The sequence below is a fragment of the Chlorocebus sabaeus genome, chromosome 18 (assembly GCF_047675955.1).
Source record: "Chlorocebus sabaeus isolate Y175 chromosome 18, mChlSab1.0.hap1, whole genome shotgun sequence".
Taxonomy (NCBI): Eukaryota; Metazoa; Chordata; class Mammalia; order Primates; family Cercopithecidae; genus Chlorocebus; species Chlorocebus sabaeus.
The window spans coordinates 14,625,719-14,641,674 of record NC_132921.1 but is presented as its reverse complement, the minus strand read 5'-3'; the positions used below and the strand labels follow the sequence as shown (position 1 = coordinate 14,641,674).

The window sequence follows — 15,956 nt, the reverse complement described above, 5'->3', positions numbered from 1 at the left end:
AGCAGAGAGGATCTAGCTGTAACCAGCAATACACGAGTGCCTCCTCTGGGGATTTGCTGGTTCTGCAGAAAGATACCCCTACAAGCACTTCCCCCTTGTTATTCTGTGAGTCTCACAGATAAAATTACCAGTGCAAATGAATATGCAGACATCTGTCCATATCTTCATTTCAGATTATAGTATAGATTTTCATTCGGGTAGAATCTCTTTTCTGCTATTTTGCAAAGTGTTTATTGAAACATGACTTTTGTTGAAGTCACATAAATCACACGTGGCACAAGGTAAATACAAGGGTAAATTAAACATTAAAGTTGATACAGCTAAGATTTCTTGTAAGAATAAATTATAAAAAAACTCTGGATATAATTTTACCGTTTTGTTATTACATAAATCATTCAGAAAGATTGTGCCTTGTTACTTTGTTTACTTTTTAATTTACAAAGGCTTCTTCTAGTTAATTATAAACTCTTGTTTCCCCTTTTTAAAAATTCCTTTCACCCATGGCAGAGGTTGTGCTTGGTTGAAATTGAGTCTGTAATCCACTTTGAGAAGTTTTCTTTCTATGTTTGATAACCAGATGCACACTACAGGCTATGTGATTCATTTCCAGGGCCCCTGCCTGCATATTTAGGCCAGTTAACAGTAGGAGGTTGTGGTCTGTAGTTGTAATGTTATCTGGCCCAGTGAGCTAATGGATTTGATCACAGTTTCTTTACGTGAGAAGTCACATATCACAGAGAGTCCCTAGCCTCACTAATTAAAATGTAAAAAATTATACCTTTTAAGTAGAAAAGAGAGGGCTCTTTCATCAAAATTAAAATTATTGAATGTAATGTTAAATTGTAAATGGCATTCAGATGAAACAAATTAATGTTCATATATGACTATACTGGAAACTGAAGATAGCAACATTAAGTTTAGGATGATTATAATGGGAATATCAGGAGCAAGCAGTCATCTCAAAATATAGGACTTATATCACCAACTGAAAGGGTACAACTGGAATGATACTTATTTTGCCAAACAAAATGGCTCCATATATAGATTTTTCTATCCTAACATACTGTCCTGAGTTGGTACCCTATTTCTAAAATGTTCGCTAGGCTGCTGTTTAAATTTCAGTGGAAATAGTTAGCTACCTTGTGTCATAATGTAGTAGGAAGTTATTTTTGGATTCCAGAGTTGTTTAGAAGGGAAAAAGCAATTTTAAATTTGGATTCATTTTTTTGTAAGATAGAAACATACAACCCTAGACAATAGGTTCCTTCACCCTTTCTTCTTAGTCTGCATTCTCTGCCCTTCTGAATAATTATGGTTACCATTACCTCCTTAGAAAATTAAAACTTATGGTCACAGAAAAATTTAAGTACAATCAAATCTACTTTGTTTGACTTTCAGGAAAGATGGTAAGTTCCAAAGATCACACATTGCAAAAGCACTCATTAGCAGAATGAGCAATTTTAAACAAATACTTGAAAATGCTCATTACATCCAGTTATGCAATGGATATTGGATCAGTACCTAGCTGTGTGACCTTGGGCATTTCACTGGGAATCTGTAGATTTCCATTGTATTCAAAGTAAAGAAAGGGCTACTTTGGTTTTTCTAACGTCTATTGCAGTTCAAACATGTCATCAATGTGTGGTTCCACCACTTTGGGAATCTTCAAACTTAAGGAGCAGCAGAATTTGAGGATTTTAAAATGTTTTTCCTCTAACATGAACCCTAATGAAAACCAAACTATTACATTCTTCAGTATTGAAATAGTCTCTTTATTTATGTCTTAGACACTGTCCTGAATAGTGTGGCTGCTAGTGTTGTGGTTCCAAATAAAGTGTGGCTTCAGCTCTGAAAACACTCTGTCCCGGACTATTTTCTCTCTAGTGTTGTATTCTGACATCTGCTCAGTCATGAATGGGAGGGAATTAGAACATATTTTCCCCCTTTGGCATTCCCAAAAATGTATTAAGCGGTTCTACATTAAAAATAGGCAAAAGCAACAACGGATAAGTACTACCCTTTCCACAAAGCAGACTACTCTAACTTTGTGGACTGGGATAAATCACAGGGAGGACGTCAGTGGTAACAGGTGGAAGCTGTACTGGGGACACGAGCAAATGAAAGTCTTCAGAGAAGACAGTGGATGAATCAGGAAGCAATCTCTTCATTGAATTTAAATAGAACCATTAAATACCCAAGGAATTCCTAAAAAGAAACAGAGTTCTTCTCCCAGACTACACAAAACAAACAAACAAACACACTAGTAAATAGAAGGTTGGTCTTAAAACATTGGTAATATCTTGCATAGTTTCCTTGCTGTGGAATGCTGTCATTTCCACATTTAAACATGTGCATCTTTCACCTTACTTAGAGATTCATTAAAAACATGCTGCTGTCTAAATGTAGTTCATCCTTAAAGCAGTCTTGGAAATGATAGTTTACTCCTAATAGGTCAACAAGATTTTTTATATTTTGTTGCTATTATTCCGACTGTGATTTCTTGTACTATTATGTTTCATAGGTCAGCCAACAAAATGTCTCAGGGAATATCAGTCAGATTCTGGAGGTGTTTGTCAGTCAACCATTATGGATTTTTTGATTCTTGTAGATTATTCTATTAAGTACACTGACAGTCCTCAAATGTCATTCCTACAGTTGTTTTTCTAGAAAATGCAAATAATTGAATTTATTTTCGGACTGCCATGCTCCATCTAGTCATAAACTATACCAATTTTTAAAAGAGAGGCATAACTTCTTTAAATCAGCGTTACCAATTGACAGTAAGCTGTGTGTTAGTGTGGTATATATTAAGTATATTTCAAAACAGTTTCAGAAGACCTGAATCTGAGGCAGACTCCAGACAGCAGAGAGCATGAGCAGCTGCTCCTTGCCTCGAATTTAGAGAAACTTTGGTGGAATGTGGTCTTTAATTGTGATAAGTCATTGCTTATTTATATTGGACTGCAACAAACATTCCAGTTCAACTTTAAGTGCCACAAAACCAAAAATAGTCCTATATTTCCTTTAGTATAGCTGATAGTTAGATATTATATTACATGTTATTTCTAGAAAGCATACAGGACTGTGTACTTTTTGAAAAAGCAGTCTAGAACATTACAAATTAATTGGCAATTAGACATGTTTTTAAAACTACTCTTGTGGTGATATGTTAATGTGCAATGGCTGAATATGATGTATACTTGTTATGTTTTTAGCATGCTGACTTTAAATGGAACAGGTTCTGGAAGACTTGCAGTTTTGCTGATTAGTAATTGATATGCTAATGCATAACAGTTTTTTTTTTTTTTTTTTTTTTTTTGCATAGAAGGACCTTTAGTCATTGTTTATAAGTATGAAAACACCATTTGATTAAGAGCACAATAGTCACTTGACCTGTTAAAAGTGGTTTCCTAGAGATGTCAAGTGGAGTAGAAATTCCAAGAAAACTTTATAGTAATGAATTTGTTTTGGTAAAATAACATTAGCTGTTAAAGTTAACTGGATAATAAACAGTCTACTTGAAACGAATACACTGCCACTTAGTTTAACAAAAATAATTGGAACAAAATGGTAGCATGATCAAGCGATTTAATATCAAATGATGTTGATTTAGTAAATACTGCCTAAGGGATTTTTACCTCTTCTTTTTTCTTTTTGCTTCAGTTTGTTCAAAATATATTTTTCAGTGTTTCATTTTATATTCTGATGATTAAGGTCTGTTATACTCATCACAGTACTACTTGTGATTTTCATGTATTTCAGTTTGTAAAACATGGGAAAATATTATAAATTGTTTTTTAAAATATAAGTTTTAGCCTTAAAATATCAGAGTAAACGAAATCATTTTAAATCTTCATCAGATTTTTTTTTTCCTTTTCAGATTAATCATTTATCAAGTAGCCCACTACTCCCTCAGACATCTGTGATTTACCTCTGTGCCATTCTCTCCTCAGATATAACCTGTTCTTCTTGTTTTTCTCTTCAGAAATGTTCCATCTTGTTCCATATTATTACTGTCCAAAAGTTTATACAGATCTGTGGACATTCTTTCAACTGTATACCCATATATATTTTATATTCTTTCCTGTACTTTTAAAAAGGACTAGTGATAGTGACGAGGTCAACTCTCCAAACCACATGCATGGATGCAGAGTACTCATTTTTTTCTGATGTGAATCTTGTTTTTAACTCCTATGTATGAAACTCAGATAGGAAAGGAGGTAGAAAAAAGACAGAAGATAAACCACATAGACTTCTAAAGAGGGATGCAGTGTTTTTGCTTTAGGGCACAGATTTGTGAGGCAATATTTAATCCATTGTGAAAAGTCAACAATTTGTTACTCTGTACTCAAGTTCATTTAAATGTAATAAAAGTTATTGTGGCTTTCTACATGTTGATATTTGTGAGAATATAAAAAGCCTTATAAAGAGGTTATATAATATATGACAAAATTCTCAAGTTTAAGTTTGGGTTACTTCTGGTTGACAACCACAAAGAACTATAGGTTTTTTAAAATAATGCTTCAGAGCCCTTATTTCTCTCATGATACCCAACTCAGGACAGAATGAAATCAGTTGAACTGCTATACTCGCCTTTCTCTTGAAAATGAGATTTGATTGAAAAGGAAGGCAAACATTCGTGAAAGACTGATAAGGAAAGGTGACACCTGACCTGAGGCCATGCGACTCTTCTGCTGCTATAGAGGACTTATATTCCTGGCAGAGTTGGTACTGCCAAAAATACTGGGGAACACATTACGAAACATCCTCACTTCAGATCACAATGGTTCACACACTATTTTCTGATTTTCGAAGTGCACTCCACAAAGGGTATGACAGGTACATTTATCTCAAAAAAGAAAATTTCATCCTCTAATAATATATATAATGCCAGTTAAATATCCTTATGCACTCTGGTAGAATTTGGATCAGGGTAAAGACAATTTAGCTCAGGAGGTTGGCAAATACTTCAAATACTGCAGAGAAATATAATGAAATTTTCTTGAAAGTGATTGTGACTTATGAACATGGTTAACTTACCAAGGAATTTGTATCTTGACTTGTTATATGGTTAACTTTTCATATTAAAAAATGAGGTTGATCATAATGAAAATGAGTATTGCATAGTTTCCGAATGTCAATTATGTGCCTACTTCAGTCTTAGATGCTACAGATACAACGATAGGGTGGGTCTCCTTCTTCATCAAGGTTTATATTTGTACTAGCTGCTTTTAAAAACCCTTGATTAAAATGAGTTGCACAATTATCAAGTATCTTCCCTTCAAAGACATTATTTCAATGACTTTAATGTCACCCATGCCATGTTCTGTAAATCTCTTCTCTTATATATTCTAGCTAGTTTGATAAATCCCCAGTCTTGTTAAATGAAAGAGAAATAATCTTCAAGAGCAAGAAGAGTATATTAAACACCTCTTCTTAAAGTGAATGTTGCATTTTAAAAGCAAGTCAAATGTTTCTTTTACATTCTGCCCATTATCTTTTTTTGTTTGTTTTGTTTTGAGATGGAATCTCTCTCTGTCACCCAAGCTGGAGTGCAGTGGCTCCCTGCAACCTCCACCTCGTGGGTTTAAGCGATTCTTGGGCCTCAGCCCCTGAGTAGGGATTACAGGTGTGTGAAACCATGCCCAGCTAATATATATATATATATATATTTTTTTTTTTTAAATTTTTAGTAGAGACAGGGTTTCACCATGTTAGCCAGGATGGTCTCAATCTCCTGACCTCATGATTTTCCCACCTTGGCCTCCCAAACTGCTGGGATTATAGGCATGAGCCACAGCGCCCAGCCCCATTATCTTTTATTATTAACAATATGTATTTTATCACAGCTTTAAAAGAGCTAACAAAATCAATTTTACATAATTGTCAAAAAGTAGAAAAGTAGGACCTGAAAAAATAATAGACTTTATAAGATAATTGAGTTCAGCTGCTTCATTTTGCAAATGTGGAAAATAAAATCCCAGAGCGATCCAAGGTCATACAGCAAGTGATGGAGCTTGTAGGACAGTGAATCCTGTGATCTTATCCCTGGTCCAGACTGTGTGCTTTGTTCCTCATCAGTAAATGCCTAGTGAACTAAAATAAATTTCTCCAGTTCTGATATTTGTGTTTGATTTCTAAAAAATTACAGAAGGTGTGCCTTTAAGAAATAAAGAGTTATACATATATATAGTACTTTGGCGCCTTTGTATTCATCTTGATTTTTTGATTTATGACCATATGGTTCTCTGGAACCAACTACAACTATCAAAATGCTTTCACTTGGTGTAAGAGTTGTCTAAAACATTTGAACATAGATAACATTCCAGTGAAAACTAACATCAACCCATAAACTAATTTTAACATAGCCAGTTTCAAACTAAAAATATGATAATAATCCCAAGAGCTGTTTAAAAACACATTTTTGATTGCCAGGCACTATTTTTGGCATCTCATGATTTGCTCATTTAATCCTATGAAGTAGGTGCCATTATTACCATCTTTGTTTTATAGATGAGAGACTTAAGGCTTTATTTCTGGAACTTCTTAGAATTGAACTTGTTCAAGATTAGATAGTTAAGACGTGACTGGCCCAGAATTTGAATCTTTATCTGATGCAGACACCAACAGTCTTTACCGGTAACTAACTCCTCAAGTATTGAATTCCAGAAGCTCATTTGCTCTTTAGGTTTTTAGAAGTTGAATGTATTGTCACTCTCTGAAACAATGTTACCACATCCACTCAAAACATAAAGTAGCCTAAATGATATAATTTTGCTCTATTGCATCTAAAAAATATATTATCTGGAGCCAAAGTGTTTATGTCATTGTCTTTAAGAGATAATTCATTCTCTTGAGAAGAGTGGTGAAACTGGAACTGTTCTATGGCCACAGGCTTCACATGCTTTTCTCAGCCACCTGACCAGAACTCTAAACCATCCCTCCCCATCCCCGGGAGACTGGTTTGCCACTAGTTGAAGGAAGAAGCTACATGACTTTGCCCCTTCCCATTCTGTCAGCCATTCCTACTGAAGACCACTCTTCACGATTCTCATCTCATTACTGGACTAATCTCTACATTAGTATACTATGTCCAGATCAAAATTTCAGCACCTCCCTGCCTTTTTAAACTATAGGAAGCATGCCTTTCAGGTGGGTTAGTCAGACCTGTCTACAATAAACTTTCAACTTAATTAAAGTACCTATATTGAAACACCAAGGAATGAACCCAAGTTACTTGTTCTTTATAAGTCAAAGTCTAGAACAACTGGCGCTCTAGGGTGGTTTCTAAGTGGAATAAATTTATTTTTGATCCTTGGATAGGGTATCTGGATTTGGGGAGATTGTGTTCTCTGCACAGGCTGCAGTTAATGTGCTCTAATAAGAGTTACCATTCTGGTGCCTCTCAGGTACAATAATTAGATGAACGTTGGATTTTTCTTAAATGCCCTCTGGTATATCAAAACTTTATGGATATATATTTTTAAATGTATGCATTCATTTTAACAGTTCATTGCACAAAGTCAGTGGGCACTGTTCTAGTTGTGTGAACTATTTAAAAATTTGATAAATTTGTATATAAGTATATATTTATATCACATTTATTTTACTATCTATAGTATTTTCTTAAATTTGACTATCAAAAGTACTTTTTTTATTGCATAACAGACACTCATCTTACACAAGGGACAGTTAGAAAGACTGAAAAGCTTATGAGGATAGTGCATTTTCTGCCTTAATGGGGAGACATCTTTTGGCTTTTGGCTTTATATTCTCAACGCTATATTTGTCTCCCTAAAAAAAAAAACAAAAAAAACAAAACAAAAAAACAGAAATAGGCAAATGATACTTTTTTGCCTTAATTATTCTATTGTTGATTTATTTATAGGAAGTAAAATGTATTCATAAACCAAAGTGCAACATGGTAAGTTAAGTGAGCACTTTGTTCTAAATTCTCATTCCTCTGTGTTTTAGGGGTGTGTTCAAAAGTTTATTTTGTAGCTGATTTTATATCTCTTGCATAATCAGAATTCTGGAACTGAAATAAATAGATATTAGAATAAAAGGGCTTTTCCATGCTTCTGCTAAAGCACCTCCTGGGTGCATGCCAACAGTGAATGGGCCTCACAAATACAGCTGAGTTTTCTTACTCTTCTGTTGGTCAACGTAATTCAGTTCTATCAATGTTTATGTAGGGAGGCCCTACTATGCACAACTCATGCTTCAAGATGCTCAATAAATAATTGTAAAATAGCAAGTAACCGCAGTGCAATAGCATAAGCTAACATGCTACACAGCATACATGACAATAAGTTCGAAGGATGGAAAATGGAAACTACTGAGCTTTTCAGCTGATCACAATCAAATCAGAATACATCAAAACAGCTGGTGTTCTGTGACTCAGAATCAATCAACCAGTTTTGCATCACCTCATACTTCTTTATTTCTCTTTCCAGTTTCACAGAAGAGATTTAAACCAGCATATGTCCTTCCCATTTGGTTAAATTTCTGCTTTGAGTTGCTTCGCTTTCACATTCTAATATCAACGAATGAAAATCACTGTAATATAAAATAAAAAAAATAAAGGCTAACATTAAAATGATTTTTAAAATGATGCTGCTACATTTGTGTAAAATAAGCCATATGCTCAAATAAAATGCCCTAGAAGAAAAGTGATACTTTAAAGTAGTGTTATGAAATGAAGATAATTCTGCATCAGCTGTATTTAATTCACAAATATAGCAATGTTTATTATAATTTTCTAAGTATATAATTAATATTTTAATTATACAAAAATGATATTTGTATAATCTTAGGAAATTTGTATAGCCTTAAGAAAATCAATAGTAGGCTAGTAAATGAATGCTAAATATTATTATGTGTTTTGGTTCCTGACACCAGCTCTTCTCTTTGTTCTGATAGGTACTTATTACACCATTCTTTGGCGAAGGCTATTCAGCAGTGGTGACCTCTTCCAATCCAACACTCTACAAATTATTATCTCTGGACTCCCAGCTGACACCCTGCCGGAGGCAAGAGCTACTAAGCCAACTGGAACTGTGCCTTTTCTCTTGTCAAGGTTTTTTTCTTACACAGGAAAAAGAAAGAAAAAAAAAAGATGAAGTTGGGCAAAGTGGAGTTCTGCCATTTTCTGCAGCTAATAGCTCTTTTCCTGTGTTTTTCTGGGATGAGTCAAGCAGAACTCTCAAGGTCCAGATCAAAGCCCTATTTCCAATCAGGGAGGTCCCGGACCAAGCGCAGCTGGGTGTGGAATCAGTTCTTTGTGCTGGAGGAATACATGGGTTCAGACCCCCTCTATGTAGGAAAGGTAGGGTATGTGACCTTTCAAAGTTATAAATGATTATTGTTCATGTCTGTGGTTGGATGAAAAACTGCTATATATATATACACACACACACACACACACACACATATATATATATGGCTATGGGGATGATAAATACAAGACATCATTTCTATGAAAGAGTTAATGAAGGTTTTTGGCGATAGCCACTGCGAAGTTGTGATCAGGGTATAATACTCATTACAGTGAAGCCGTATCTTAGGGAATGATGCTTCATTCCTAAAAACAGATGAGGATTCTACAGAGCCCTAGTTTACCATGGTTGTAACACACTGATAAAACTGTCGTTGCCAAAGTAGAGCAAGACTAGTCACAAAAAATGAAGAGTGGTAGGTTCTTGTAGCCAGTTGGTTTCAGCTGCTGCTTTTGGGCTGTTGTGAAAATGATGTCCACGCTAACATTCATATTTAGATATCCTTCCCTCATACTTGCAGTGGAAAAACTGCAGAGTGAAACTATTGAGCCTAGTGTTTCCAAATTATGAACAATTCAAACCCACTTTTCTTAGCAATCTTGTTTTCATAGGGGTGTGTGTGTGTGTGTGTGTGTGTGTGTATGTGTGTGTTTGTGTGTTTTAGGCTGCTTTAAACATTTTCCTTTGGATTAAAAATGATGGTGGACAGATGTCAGTTAGAAACGATATCAGACAAGTGATGGGCAGTTCATGGTGCATTGATTTATTGCGTGACCAGGTGTTAACTGGATAGACATTGTTTCTCACAGCTTCCTTCTGTCTGAATATTTGAGAAGATTTTCATTGGAGAACTTCCTGAACCAAAAGGTGCTTCTAGAAAGCATGACCTTTTCTCCGCCATTTGACCTATCATGTTCCCAGTTCCTGGTCTACTTCTGGTTCAGTTATTTTAATATTTGTAAAGGCCTACTGAGTCTCTCAATTTGGTACTGAGTACTGGTGAAGGTTTTCTAAATAGGGTATATTAGCAAGAAATCTGTGCCTCTGTATTTTTACGCTTCATTCTGTCAGTTCTATATTTGTCTTCCTGGTAAAATGAAGCATAGCTACCTAATGAGTTTATCTACAAATCAATTTTTCAACTTTAGAAGATAGAGGAATAATCTTGGTGATTTACTCCATGGGTCCTTTTCTTCGTTTGAGCACACCTTAAGTAAGGGCAAAAATTATTTTTGTTGATGAGCATCTACATCAATCAAGGTAATCTGTATTATATTTATTATTTCATTTTAATGTCTCTATATTTTATAAATACTGACTTTTACTGCCTTGTAAACAAAAGGATGTTAATAAGTTAAAGGTTTCTAGGGATGTGAATTAGGATTTTTTTTTTTTTGGTCCAGTTATAGCATTTTCCTACCTAAGCTTATGTAAATACAGAGGTGTTTTGTGTACAAATATATATTTTTATAGCCATCCTACCAGTAATACCGTCATATTTACTATACTTTTATATGCTAAATTTCTGTCTCTCTTTTTACTTGTTTTCTTATAAAGAAATTGAGAAGAGTAACCGTAATGATCAGGATTTGATTAGGAAACTAGCTCTTAATTTCATTCATTTTTAATGGACATTTAACAAAGTCATCTAACTTTCTTAAATGGACAGATCTGTAATATTCAAGTAACGTATAAAAGGAAGTAATAGTTATTAAGCAAAATCATATTTTGTGACAATGTAAAATTTTCTAAAAGCAGCAAAAATGTTTCCAAAGTAAATGCCATTTAATTTGGTGTTAAATGGAGTTGCTTGGGTGAAGTTGACATTTAAAAAATCAATATAGTTTTAAAATTTAAGTGCCCTTCTTTTGAATTTCACAACCTTCACATAATAATTCAGAATGCTTATTCCATAAAACTCCTATAAGTCCATTTAAAATTATGAAGAGATATGCCCCTATGTTACTTAAATTCCATATACATACAAAATTACTGGGCAAAGGTGTTATTTTTCTAAGAGAAATTGTGTAGTTAACAGGAAACATTATGTACTTCCCTTTCAAGTAATCAAAGAAGGTCACTTATATTTATATGACAGAAATTAGTTCATGTTTATCTTTTGCATGCTGTATATTGGGAGTTCAGTGTCGCCTTTCATAGTAAATTGTCCAGGATGGAAATGGATTTAAGTTTTTTTAAAATTGACTAAAATACAGAAAAATGGCTGTAACATAATTTGAGATGGAGGGAGAATTTATAGACAAGAGAGACAAATACAAGGCCTTACAGGAACAATTTTCATATATCCTTGGAAAAAAGTGGCAGAGAACTTGAGTACTATAGATTTTGTATTTGAGATGATGAAATTATTCTTTTTATCAATAATTTGGTGGTCTGAATAAGCAGAGATATAACAACTTTGACTTAAGTACGTTTTTTATTACTTGGGTAAATAGACACATTTTCTTTTCTTTTTTTTTTTTTTTTTTTTTTTTTTGTTAGTTTGGGGAGGTGATGTCTATGCCCAGAAATGTTGTTTATAGGACAGAAAGAACTAAAAGTTATAGAAGAAGATGTGAAGAAATGGTTGGGCAGATAATCATAGAAAGAAAAGAAAGAACCTAATTAATGAGTGCTTTTCACAGATGTATATGCAACCTAGGCTAGTTAGATGGTCACACTCTTAGTCATCCTAACACAATCTAGCTATTTGGGTAATTTGGAAAATATGGGTGATGACTTTGATACATTTTATACCTTAACTTGATCACATAATGGATAAAACTACAGTATGTGTCAAATTGACATCATTTTTGTTTTCTTGCTCTATCACTTTCTACTAGTTGTATAACTTGGAGGCAAGTTGCCTAATACCATTAAGTTTAAGTTTTCTAATCTCTAAAATAGAAAAACAGTATCCACAATTCAATTCTGTTACTGAATAAATCGATTAAAATATTTATGACATTCAATTACTCTAGACATTTTTATACTTTATATTTCACTACATATTATAAATTAACTTAGTTGTGGATCATCTATTTTGTTACATGTCAAATGTTATCTGTGTGGTTCCTCAGATGAAAGCCAGTATTATTTTATGTTCTAATAGTGTTTATATTTATTCCAGTTAATTATAGGAATGTCTGTTCTGGGGGTGCTTAACAATGCAGCTTTTAGAAATTATTTATATATGGTTAAACTATGGTGGAGATATAATTAATGGGTAAAAAATTCAGTCCTTAATAGAAGAACTTCAAATGTTAGAGAAATTATGCCTGTGAGTTATTTTAGACTTTCAAATTTCGAGTCCATGTTAATGGCAAGTGAGCAGCAAGATCAATTAAATGACTCTTCAGTCAATAAAATTTGGTCATTAAGACATTGAAGATAATGAGGCTATAATATGGCTGTCAAGCATATTATTTTAGGTAGTTTACTGAGTTGGTTTTTACATATGATAACCGAAGACCAAAGTAGAACAGTCTGTTGAGTGGAACCAGGAGTGCTTCTAGAACCCATACTCAGGACCCACCAGGGCACAGACTTCTGGGCTATGCTAGACTCTGGTGGTGCAACCTTTGTCATTAGCTTCCCATCATTTTCTTGTGAAATAAGTTGATAAACCCCTGACCCTAAATGTATAGACTTAAGGAAGGAGTCCTTGGGTGTCACTCTGAGTTCTGTTTTAAAAAATAATAGTGCCCCTTTCCTTGCATGTATGTTTTAATTACCATCATGCCTGTTTTCTTGTTTTTATATGGGAAGAAGGAAGGGGGGAGGATCCTGTCTTTTCTCCTTTTCATTTATATCACCCCTCCCGTGGTTATTTACAGTACATAGGAGGTTACAGTTTCCACCCATTTCATTGGATCACACTGCATTTTTTCAGCCCAGTCTTTTACTCACCTTGGCATTACTCACTTGATGTCCCCTTGTCCCCTAATTATCTGATGGAAAAAAAAATTGTCTACAAAACCACTCAGCCTCTGTTCCAGGTATTAAGTGTTTTTCATCTTTCCTAACTGTAATGGGCTGCCAGCTGATCGCTGTGCCCTAGGCCATTACTTTCACTGAAATGTGTGCTTCGTGCCTCTTCCACAATCGCTCCCCTAGCTGTTAACATCACTCTTGCTTTTTTTTTTTTTTTTTACTACTCCCCTTTTTTCCCAGCTTATTCAGGGAAAATTTATACCTATTACCCCAGTACAAATCAAATACATAGAAATGCAGTTTGCAGGATTGGCTTTGCTTTAAATTTAAGCTAACTTGGAAGTGTTGGTGAGCATTTTCAATGCATTTAATTACACCTCAGCTGTATCTCTCACCAAGAAATTATCTACCTCCTGATATCTAAAGATACATTCAGTGTTCCAAAAGGAAGTTTCATATTGAAAATAGGTTGTGTTTATTTTTAAAAACTTGGGTTACAAATTAGATTCCTTAACTGGAAAATTTTATATTAGATACAGAAAAGGTCAATAATGAATGCCAAGTATGAGCAACAGGAAAGAACATAGTCATCATAGTAACATTTACAGGTTATAGATTTTGTTGAGAAAAGACAAACAGGAGAAGTGTCCTCTGAAAATGTAGATTGCCTAACACCAGGTCAACTCTTAGAAGAAAACAAAGGTAGTTTATTTTTTCTAGTAATGAGTAGAAACCCCATTTTCATAGTAACTTTACAACCAGAGTTAATTTGTAAAGGCACTTGTTCTTTGTCAGTTTGCTGATAGACGTGTGAAATTCCTGGTGATTTCAAAAGAAATTTGGACATGGATCAGCTCTATCAGATGCAAATAAGTTCAGATTTTTAGAAATACTTCTTGGCAGTTATATTTAGCTCTTATAATGCTCTAATAAACGAATCAATTGTCATTTTGTTTTATTCTTACCATTTTGTAAATAACGTGTTAGGTTGTGCCACTAAAATGCGGAAACCCCCATTTATTCAGCTTAATATGGCTAATTATCTTAAAAAGTCATCTTAATTCAGAAATGAAGGTTATAATTACCGAAGGCTTTAACTATACAGCTAAAAGTTATAGACAGAGTGGAGGATTTTCAGTTATTTGCCTGATTATAGCCTAACTAGATACTCTAGATTGGACTCCACATTTCCTGATTATCTATGTATTTTGACCAAAATCATTTAAAAATTCTGTCTTTTTAACCATGTTTGTATTTATGTGCAATCTACTTGCCTCCTATTTTGTGATGAAAACAGCAAACATTTTCAAATACAGTCTATATTAGTTGTGTTTTTTTGTTCTTGTTGTTTTGAGATGGAGTCTTGTGCTCTCACCCAAACTGGCATGCAGTGACGCAATCTCAGCTCACTGCAGCCTCTGCCTCCCGGTTCAAGCAATTCTCCTGCCTCAGCCTCCCCAGTATCTGGGACTACAGGCACGTACCACCACACTTGGATGGTTTCTGTAGTTTTAGTAGAGACGAGGGTTTCATCATGTTGGCCAGGCTGGTTTCAAACTCCTGACCTCATGTGATCTGCCTCCCAAAATGTATATTAGCTGTGTTTTATCATTGTATTTATTTTGAGGTTTTAGGTGCAAAGGACAAGATATAAACTGAAACGATGATTGAGTTTTTTCTCTACAAAATGCACTGTAATTGTTTGGACAGGCTTTATGTGGATTGCTCATAGATACAGAGTCATGGGATCTGCAGCCCTCCGTGACTCACCAGGATACACGACAGAATTGGATAAGCAGCAGGACAGTCACTGAGACTTCACTGGGTTGAGCATATGTAGGCAAGGACTATATTGGGAGAAATTGGGTCCTCATTGTTTTGTATGATTTATATTGATTATATGCCTTAGGTTGATTACCTGAGAGAAACGCTAGTTTGTACAAACATGGTTAACTTTGTATCCGAGAAAATCTCTTGTATGCTGCTAAACCTACCCTCTGTGTTTTCTTTCTTCTTGTTTTTCTCGTTTTTATTTTCAAATATTTATCACATACTTATACTGTGATTGATAATGTGCTAGATAGAAGCATTAAAAAATAAACTCTTTCATAAAATTCACAGTCTGGTTGATAAGCCAAGCAGGTAACCCTATGACAGTGGATAGCAGTAAAAGCCAAAGCTAACCAACAGCTGTGGAGGTGGCTACCACAGAGGAAGAACTCACAGATCCAAGAACAAATGCTTGCATGAGGACACCTGGTGCACCTCTGTGATTTTGTATCTTTTTCATACAATCTTCAAATCAAAGTAAAAGCAAATTATCTTCTTAGAAAATAGGGCAGAGTTTCTAAAACTATATTGACAGAAGCTTTATATGGTAGAAAGATCAGTAAGCAGAAATTCCAGGTTAAAGTAGCAATTTTCTCGTTATTTTAAACACAGCCCTGAAACAATAAGTTTTGATTTTCTTATCTGTAAAATGTGATCAAATTGGTAAAGTTTTAAACTTTTTTATTTTGAACTAATTTCAAACTTATAAATAATGTTGCAAAGTGCTATTCTCTAATCCACTTTTTCCAAATGGTAATATCTTACCTGACTACAGCAATTATTTAAGCTAGGAAATTAACATTGGTACAATACTATTTACTAATTAACAGCACATATTCAAAATTTGCCAGTTGTTCTAATAAAGTATTAAATACTTGTTTCTGGCAGGAACCAATTCAATATCACACCTTTCAT

At 34.3% G+C, this 15,956-nt stretch overlaps 1 protein-coding gene across 1 annotated transcript in view; it reads left to right on the top strand.

Moving 5' to 3' along the window:
* The first annotated feature begins 9,019 nt into the window (after positions 1-9,019).
* CDH7 (cadherin 7) overlaps positions 9,020-15,956 on the top strand; it is a 128,522-nt gene continuing 121,585 nt past the window's right edge. Inside the window, exon 1 of the mRNA XM_073006246.1 lies at positions 9,020-9,328. Within this exon, the coding sequence (XP_072862347.1) occupies positions 9,119-9,328 (210 nt within the window). The 5' untranslated portion in view covers positions 9,020-9,118. The remainder of the gene's footprint in view (positions 9,329-15,956) is intronic.